This window comes from Macrobrachium nipponense, chromosome 39 (assembly GCF_015104395.2).
Source record: "Macrobrachium nipponense isolate FS-2020 chromosome 39, ASM1510439v2, whole genome shotgun sequence".
Taxonomy (NCBI): domain Eukaryota; kingdom Metazoa; phylum Arthropoda; class Malacostraca; order Decapoda; family Palaemonidae; genus Macrobrachium; species Macrobrachium nipponense.
Window position 1 is genome coordinate 24931286 of NC_061099.1, and position 10000 is coordinate 24941285.

The window sequence follows — 10000 nt, forward strand, 5'->3', positions numbered from 1 at the left end:
ACTCGAGTCTCCGTTGTGTTTTGAAAACATGTCAATCTTAATTATCGCTCAACCTCTGTCTCGATTGGGTAAGTGTCTTTGTTGAGCAATGTCATGACTCGTTTCATACGCGTACACCTTTGCCGAAACTACATGCAAATTTCACAATTTTTCTGTAAAGTTACATCACTATTAGAAGCTTCTAGAAAGGACTGCATCATCTCTTGCATTGCCCAAAACGTTTTGTGCCATCTCCACAGTCCAGCTTTCGTAAGGAAGAATTTTTCATTGTAACTTAGAACCACATAGCGTTCAGACCTCCTTTCTCTCTCTCTCTCTCTCTCCCTCGCCATAATTGATATTAAAGTAACTTTTAAATTTCAGATTTGATATTTCTTAGAGTTATATAGTATTATTTAGTGTTTTTTGTGGAATCTGAACAAACATTATACAAGTGTAACGCCGCCTTTCATTTTCATTTGAGAAATAGTGTGAATTGGTGAATTTTTTGAAGAAAGAAAATTGGTAAAGGTAAAGTGTGTTATATTTTTATTAGTTGCAACTAATAACTAATGGTTTCGATGGTTTAGAGAACTAATAAGTAATGGTTACAATGGTTTGAGTGAAACAATATCAATTTTTACACATTGCAAATTTTTGTGCTTTGTGTTTGTTTCATTTGAAGTGCATTTATCCATTTTCTTATTGAAGTATGTGTTTTTATTTTATATTCTGTGTGATTAGTGTTTTTTACAATTTTGGTATTTTCCGCATTTTTCCGTGTTTTCATTTGCATTCGCAATTTAATTAACTTAGTTATTTTCATTACTTAATCGTTGCACATTTAACTGAATTTAACATCTGTGAATTAATTTGCATTTACTTGGAATTTTTTTCAAATTTTATTGCTGTTTACCACTTGTGAATTAATTTCCAAATTTCAATTATTACCTAACACTTTTGAATTTTGATTGAATTAATTATCTTGAATTTTGTGGTAAATTAATTCTGATTTAATTTTACTTAATTGATTCAAGAATTAATTAAACTTTACTTTGTGAATTTCACTTATAATTTTGAGTTTAATAAATTTTTGTATATAAAATTTTTATAAGTGTTTTCAATTAAACCAGTATATTTGCAAATATTTATTATATTTACCTTAGGTAGAAACATAGAGTGATAACTGATCTGTTTTCCTTCAATTTACTTCAAGTGAGTTAGAACCAGGGAAGTACTTAGACTTCTGAAATCAGGGAAATACTTAGACATTTAAAGTTGTTGATGGAGTGATGCCCTTTGATTAATTTAGTTACTCACAAGATTACCTCACACCTGTTTTCATGAACTTAGTCTGATTTTCTGCAATACTGGTATGTTGTTTAAGGGATCACTGTTGCCTTTAGAGTATTCAGTCGTTTAGTACCTGTGATGAAGGTTCAGGTGTCTGGTTGTTGTGAGGTAACAATTAATGAATGGCAAGTGTAGTAACCAGATACTTGGCACTTCGTCACAATATATATATATATATATATATATATATATATATATATATATATATATATATATATATATATATATATATTATATATATATGTGTGTGTAGTATGTATGTATGTATGTATATATAAATATATTTATATTTATTTATAAATATACATATATAAATACCTTTATATTATATATATATATATATATATATATATATATATATATATATATATATATATATATATATACACATATATGCACATATCTTAAACTTTTAGTGGGCCGTAATTACCTCTTACTTAACAGGCTACAGCAGTCTTAATAAATGGCAAATACCTCCTACATTAGAATGAAGTTTCCTTAAAGATACCTCCCTAAATTTACGCACCGTCAAAATAAATTAGGTAAGAAAAGCTAATGAGGATTAAGCTAAAAAAAAAATACCACTTCAGTTGCAGCATTCATAGAACGAATGAACTAGCTTTGCAAAGCTTTTTCTATCACTTTTCGGTCTGTAAGATATAATATTCACAACAATTCGTCCATTCAAGTCTGACATACTAACGACAATAACAATATTCGTCTCACCTCGTATACCTTCGCCTAAAGCCTATTTATTATAAAAAATTGCAGCTGTACGGAAATGCAGTTTTTACTTTCCTATGATATAAATAAGTTTCTTGAGCTTTTTATCTCATTTTTTTTCTTCGGTACCATTTTACGCTTCGTCACTTGCTTCTTATAGTCATTATGACATCTAAACTTGAAAAGGTTGACGTCTGCCTCCTTCCTAAACATAGGCCTAGTCAGCTTTTGTCTTACCTGTTCCGATTTTTGCCAACTTTTACAGAAAACGTTAGGAAGGTTATCAGTAAGATCAAATTTTTATAAATAAGCATGAAATTAATTATTTCCTAGCACTATACACAGCTAGATAAGGAAAATACATCATAGGCCTACCAAGATTGCTAGGTGTTCAACTCTACATGTATGTCGATTATATCCATGATGCTCTTCCTGGTAAAATTATCACAAGTATTATGACAAACATCCATGTTGTTATGACAAACTAATACAAACAGCTGAATAGCTGTCAGTTATAAAGTTCCTGTATACCTTGTATATATACATTCCTTCTTACAGATGTGAATAATAAATTATGATGGTTCAGAAGCCAAACTCAGTGTTACCCATTGCTTACCTTATCTATCTATACACATACATACATACATATATGTACATATACATATACGCTGTATATGCGCAATCTTCAAGTTTTCCTAGGCTGTGGCTATCCTTTAAGCTATGAAGCCGAACTGTCAAAATGAATAACATACGAAGGTTCCGACAAAAAAAAAAAGGCAACTCCCTTAATATATATATATATATATTCTGTTACATGCATTCCCTCAAACGACATAAGGTCACTACACTGAAGCAAAGCTGATGAGGATTAGACCATACATATCCTGATTATTGCACAACGTTATGGCTACACTTTTTATTTTTGTATTCCGTGAATACAGTTTTGGATATTTAATCTATATCGCTTAATACATTTTATAGCTGTTATGAAATCCAAATTTTGATAAGGAAGAGCCCTTATAGATTCAAAGAGCGTGGAAGGAAACGTTCACCTCACCCTCCCTTCGAAACATAGGCCTAGCCCGGTTTCGTCTTATCCCTAACGATTTCTACCAAACTACAGAAAACAATGTTAGGAATGTTATCATGACAAGATTATCATAAATTATTAGGTAATTAATGAGTTACTAACACTATATACAGCTAGAAAAAGACATCATAGGCCTAGCAAGAATGATAAGTGTTCAACCCTAAATTTCCTCTTCCTAGTAATATTACCACAGCTACCATAATAATTAATCATCGTTAGTGTTATGTTATGCCAAACAAACAGTAGAACGTCGATTACAAAGTTCAAATAACAAGTAAGAAATAAATGACCTTCTATCACTGCACTGCTAGAAAAAGGAAAAACATGATAGACCTATTGATTGCTATGCGTTCAACCCTGCATTTGTGTCACTGTCTATCGATTATTTCCATCGTGCTTTTACATGGTATTATTACAACTGTTATATTAATCGTTATTACTGTATGGTAAACAAATGAATAAATAACTGTCGGTTTTAATGTTCATATATGCATTGCTTACTCTCCCTATCAGTTAGTATAAATGCTACTCAATGTTTCACAAACTAAACTTGGTATTACACATGCTGCCTTTCAATACTTACCCTACGGAACTCAGCTGATGGCAAACCACGTCCCAGAAATTAAATAAGATAGACTGCTTCAAAACACTTGTGGGAAATCAATCATTGAACTTGTTCGATTTAAGCCATCAACAGATGACACTTAATAATCTCTAACATACACTACTTATATTATGTGACACAACACTAGGCGGGCCTAACAATTCCACTGCAATTCAAATATTTTCACCTCTTTTCGATAACGAATTCTTAAAACAACATTTGTTCTAGGTTTTCATTAAATTCTTCTTTACACTTTACACTGGCATTGCAAAATAACACGTGCAACAAGTATTAGCGAGGAGCAATGACGCAATAGCTCCTTTATGAATCACTGGGGGGAGAACACTGACTCGAGAGACTGAAACACTTAATTATACCCGGATCACATCACTAATAATGTTTCTAACTTTTGCAAAGGTAGGTGGTGGTAGAAAATCCCGGTCGACAATTACTGGATTAATGGATATAATCTTATTACAATAACTAAGTGCATTATTAATAGTGATAATAATACGTCTAGCATGAATAAAGGAATAAAAGAAAAATTAATTACACAACGAGGGTCTAAGCGGTGCAGCTTATGGAGAAACAATATAAAAAAAATGACTATGTAATCCAACCCAATAATTATAGATTATAATTGATGGTATCATACATCAATTACTATTTATTTATCTATCTTGTAAATACCTCAGAGGAGCAAAGAGGCTTCTGAGAATAATCGTGGAAAGACTAGGGAATTACGATGATATTTATGGCGCCATCTCCCTAACCTGTTTAGTTGACCAACACCATCAATCATCCTTGATAACTCAAAGGTAAAACGTTATTTTACCAGTTACAGATGTCGTAAAGTAAACTTACACCTTTCAGATGTACCGACGTAGCCCTGTGCCCTTCTCGAGAGGGAATCGTATATGTTAATCCGTCGTATAAGCTGCGACTCGTCAGTGAGTGTATATCTTCATGCTCTTCCGCGCCATTGGCGTTCAAATGGGTCATGTCGGATGCCGGTGGTGTTCCATTTGCCGTAACCACAACACATTTTCCACTCGGTATGTATCGTAAGTTAAGGAATAGTTAAGATCGTATTGTTAACATCGTATTTATGCTTGCATGTATGTATGTATGTATATATATATATATATATATATATATATATATATATATATATATATATATATATATATTATATATATATATATAGATATATTTATTATATATATATATATATCTCTATATATCTATATATAATATTAATATATATGTATATATATAGTATATATATATATTATATATCTAGTATATATATATATATATCTTGTGTGGGTGTGTAAGTTAATTAAGCATCAGATTTATTTAATATTTTTCACCGTAGCTAGTACTATGTTGTATACGACACTAACTATCTGAATCATAATAGCGTGTCACACAGAAATTAAAGTTATTTTGACTTAACAATGGACAGTTTTTGAAAGATAGTTAAAAATATTCATAGATTGAGCTAAAAATTAACAATAAAGTCAATTGATACGCCCAATTTCGCTTTTGCAGTACTCTCTCTCTCTCCCTCTCTTCAATAAGATTCAAGTCCGCCTCAATCATTATTCCGGACACTGGTTCTATTCCATTCCACCCAGAAACACATGTCAGCAAGTTTTAGTCCTAAAAATAACGATTCTCATTTACCAGGAGTCAACCGTACCGATCTGTCAGTTGATGTGTCGTTCTTCAAAGATAATCCAACAGTTACAGAACTCCGCCTTGCAGTTGATGTTACAGATACCACGGGAGCAGTAGGTAGGCCTATGTCATGATTTTTGTATAATTTGGTGCAATTTTATCAAGTTTGAGAACCTGTCTTCTATATTATATAAAAACGTAACTTAATGCAAATGAAGAAAACTTTCTCTTTATGGTTTTTACGTTTTATGAAATAACTGTTTGGAGGAAAGTGCATTGTATAAAGCCTATCTGTCTATTCATCTCTTCCTGATTTTATTTCCATTGTTGCTCCTCCTTCTACACCTTTAGGATCTTCCTCCTTCCTCCTCCGTCTGAATCAGCCGCCGGCCCTGGGTAACTGCACCTTCCAAGCTCCTGCGACCTCAAGGGCGTTGATAGATTTGTTCTCTATCGAATGCCAGGGCTGGAGTGACCCAGAAAATGTAGGAGTCCGTGGATACAAATTTATTCGTAAGTGCTCTCTCTCTCTCTCTCTAGTTTCCTGAGTATATATATATATATATATATATATATATATATATATATATATATATATATATATATGATCTGCAGTGATTTAATAGGTCATAATATCTCCTGATACTGCAAGGATAGCTGGTCACAAAGTCTTCCGAACACCTGGTTGAAATGGTTCGATTGCTAAGATTCTCTCTCTCTCTCTCTCTCTCTATCTCTCTCTCTCTCTCTCCTCCTCCTCTCTCCAGTTTGCTGATGATGTTTTTTTCGTGGTGATTCAACAGGGAATAATATCTCCGGGTATTGCAAGGGTAACTTGCTACATAGTGAACATATTTTGACACACGTGGAATGTTTTCCTTAAAAAAATCGAAAATAAATTTTTTTTTTTTTTACCAGTGGCAAAAAATGGAAGCCTGGACAAAACATTGGCTGAACTCCTCCACGGAACCTTTGATAAATACTCGACGCAGCTGGTTCTCCCGTCGGGAATTTTCGACATCGTCGCCGAAATCAGCGATGTCTGGGGCGCCTTCTACAGGATAACTCTAGCGTCAAGCTTGGAGGTTAGGTCTTGAAAGTTTCGCGATCTGTTCAAGTTGATACAAATAAGACTTTACCCTCTTAGACCGAGAGATGTGTATGGCCATATGAGTAAGCTTGTGTGTGTTTGAAAGTTACTACAAATGGTTGTGCGCATTCTTGGGCCGATACGAGTGTTTGTGTTTGTGTGTGTTTGTGTGTGTTTGCATGAGTGTGTGTGAAGGTAGACTTGGTATACCTCTTAAATTTCGTTAAATATCTTACAGGTAATATTGTGTGTATCTGTACCTATGTGTAGGCCTATTTGTGTAAAACTTGATACAAGTGGTTATGTACAGTCTTAGACCGATGCGTATGTATGTGTTTGTGTGAGTGCACAGAGCTTTCTTATATATGGTTAAATTGCGCTAAATACCCAACAGGTAGTACTGCCAACCCAAGAGGAACTCGCAAGCGTCAACACGACTGAACTCATCGCAAGTCTGACCAGCTCAGGACAATCCAGCCTTCTCACCATGGTCCTAGCTGCTCAGAGCGACATCATGGCGAAGGTACATCGTACTAAAATTATTTCCATTCGTTATTTAGAGAAATTTCTGTCCTTTGGTCTAAGAATCTGGGTTTTATATCCAATAGTTCAATGTCTTCATTTTCTCTGTCAGACAGACAGACCATGAAATTTAGTCTCATTCAAAGTAAAAAAATGTTCAAATCAGGCCTCGTGGGAGCAACTAAGCGCAGCAGCTACAGCCAACCTGTCACAAGAGGCCATTGACCAACTGGTCATCGCCATGGCGGACAAGAACAACGCAGCTCTGGACAGCCTGCTGGAAACGACCAACTTCAACAGCTTATCGTCCCTGGAGAGTGCCAGTGGGTCACTGTCTACTCTCATGGAAACAGTTTCATCCAGTCCAACAGCATCCAAGACAATTGACCTGAGCGCTAGGGAGAAAGTCGTCACGCTGGTGGAGGTCAGGTCGTTTGTATATGTTTCTGAGGATTTAATTTTCTTCTTTTTCTTCTTCAGTCTTTCCAGATCAAATTCGGCAAGAGCTAACTGAAAGCCTTGTTTGTGCTGGAAGAGGCAAATGGGAAAAAATTGCTAATAACTTAGTTTTTGTTATACACTACTTGTTATACATTATAGCAGCTTTTGTAATATAAAATGTAGCACGAAAGTACCCTACAGGCCAATACCATATAAACCGTTCTTTGCTGGAATTCCAGAACATGGTAGCTGGCCTGGACAACATCGAAATCCCAACTCCCGAGATGCTTCAGAGCTTTGCTCAGAATATACTGACAGCTGTTGCTGGAATCTCTATGGTAAGGGACTCTTGCACACAGCTCTCCTTTCCAAAACTCAGTGATAACTGTCTGATTCAGTCTTTTCAAGATTCGCGGATAATTGTAGTACTAGTCCTTAATGCTTGAACAGGAATAAGAATATAGAATTTACGTCAAAGGCCAAGGGCTGGTACCCATGAAGTCAGTCAGCACTGAAACTGAAATTGAGAGTAAAAAGGTTTGAAAAGTATAATAGGAGGAAAACCTTTTGCAGCTGCACTATGAATCAACAGTTAGGAGAGGACTGACGAAAGTAAGATGGATGAAAGAGACTATGAGCGTAGGTAAAGTAAAAGGAATGAAAGGGGTTGCATCTAGGGGCCTTTGGAAGGGAAGCTGCGAGGAACCTTGAGTAGTGCCTACAGTGATCCGTACGAGGTGCACTAAGTAAACTAAGTACATCTTAGTTTAACCAGACCACTGATCTGATTAACAGCTTTCCTAGGGCTGGCCCGAAGGGTTAGATATTTTCAAGTGGCTAGGACCTAATTGGTTACCTAACAACGAGACCTACAGCTTATTGCGGAATCCGAACCGCATTATATCGAGAACTTAATTTCTAATCACCAGAATTAAATTCCCTGCTTTCACGTTGGCAGAGCAGGGATTCGAACTCAGGACTACCGAATTGGTAGGCGAGCTCGTAAACCACTCGTCCAACGAGGAACTCCTCGAGGTGCACAGACGGGGGGAAACGTTTCTTTTTAGTCTCAAGCCACATAATTATTAATTTTCTCATGTTTACGACAACAGGGCACCGCAGACGTGAATGCGGACACGAAGAACTGCTCTTCCGCCTCCCCTGCCGATATGAAAAACGCCCTCAACATGGATTACGACACGTCTCTGCCAGATGACAGTAATGTTTCTCTCGTGATTCTCACTATTTATATTTTCAATCTTTATAATACTTTTCTTTTGATTTTGGGTAAGTCGATAGTTTTAATATCGTAATCAATCTCTTGATTTTGAATATTCACGATAACTGGATATTGACGATAATATTAATCTTGTAATATTTCTCTCTTGGTTTTGAATACTAACGATACTTGAATACTGATGATAATTTTAATTTTGTAATGTTTCTCTCTTGATTTCGAATAATGACGATATTTAACGTTGTAATGTTTCTCTCTTGATGCTCAAAATTTTTTGGGTTGTCAGACTGAAATACTGAATCGTTTTGAGATATGAAATAGTTATTGCGTATAATTCTTGTCGTTTGATGTTTATAAATGTTTTTATTTCAGTCAATTTCGAAGTCCCAACTGATCTAGCGACTTCCCAAAGATGCAGCATCCAAGATAAGACTAAGGGAGCTACCGCTGACCAGGTGAGAGAAATTGTATAGTGTATTTTATTCATACCAAAAAAAAAAGTACAATCCGAACTCGTACAAAAATAACAAGCCTCTAAAGTAGTTGTCAGCAAGTCATAATAACGTGACTAACACATTCTTAGAAAAGAAAGCGAATTCACAAACGCTCAGTTAAAGTTTCGGCATCAAGTGCATCTCCTCCTCAGGCACCCAGGATGGATAAGGCGCTGGAATCTCTCTCTAAGAGCATCTTGAAGAAATTGGTCGTTGGAGAAGAAATGACTATAACATCCCCTAATGGAATGGAGATGAAGATGGCTCTGTGAGTATCCAGCAGGTTTTTGAGATATGGGAATGGGATACAACATAACAAAATTCAGGCCAAAAAGTTAAGTATAACTTTGTTTAACCAGACCAATGAGCTGATTAACAGCTCTCCTAGGGCTGGCCCGAAAGATGAGATTTTTATTCACGTGTTTATAGTAGATTCACATCAGCCGTGCATTTGATGTCTAGGCCAGTCCCTTACGACGCTCCTGATTGGCTGTTGATAAGCCAATGACAGGGCTGGAAACTCTCATTCTCTCTCGAGAGTTCATATAGCGAGGATGTATATTCCACCTCTCCTGAGGGATGCTTTTAAAAGACGTATCACTCAGGAGAACTGGGAACATACATCCTGCCTATGTGAACTCTCTCGAGAGACTGAGAGTTTCCAGCCCTGTGACTGGCTTATCAACAACCAATCAGGAGCGTCGTAAGGGACTGGCCTAGACATCAAATGCACGGTTGATGTGAATCTACTATAGAAACCAGCTGGTTACCCGGTAGCGGGACC

The 10000-nt window shown here is 35.8% G+C and overlaps 1 protein-coding gene across 1 annotated transcript in view; it reads left to right on the forward strand.

Moving 5' to 3' along the window:
• The window catches only part of LOC135210218 (location of vulva defective 1-like), a 47932-nt gene that overhangs the window by 12083 nt on the left and 25849 nt on the right, over window positions 1-10000 (forward strand). Inside the window, exons 5-14 of the mRNA XM_064243054.1 lie at window positions 4623-4804; window positions 5442-5549; window positions 5784-5945; window positions 6351-6517; window positions 6917-7045; window positions 7211-7468; window positions 7725-7823; window positions 8598-8703; window positions 9095-9177; window positions 9369-9484. Coding sequence (XP_064099124.1) covers window positions 4623-4804; window positions 5442-5549; window positions 5784-5945; window positions 6351-6517; window positions 6917-7045; window positions 7211-7468; window positions 7725-7823; window positions 8598-8703; window positions 9095-9177; window positions 9369-9484 — 1410 coding nt within the window. The remainder of the gene's footprint in view (window positions 1-4622; window positions 4805-5441; window positions 5550-5783; window positions 5946-6350; window positions 6518-6916; window positions 7046-7210; window positions 7469-7724; window positions 7824-8597; window positions 8704-9094; window positions 9178-9368; window positions 9485-10000) is intronic.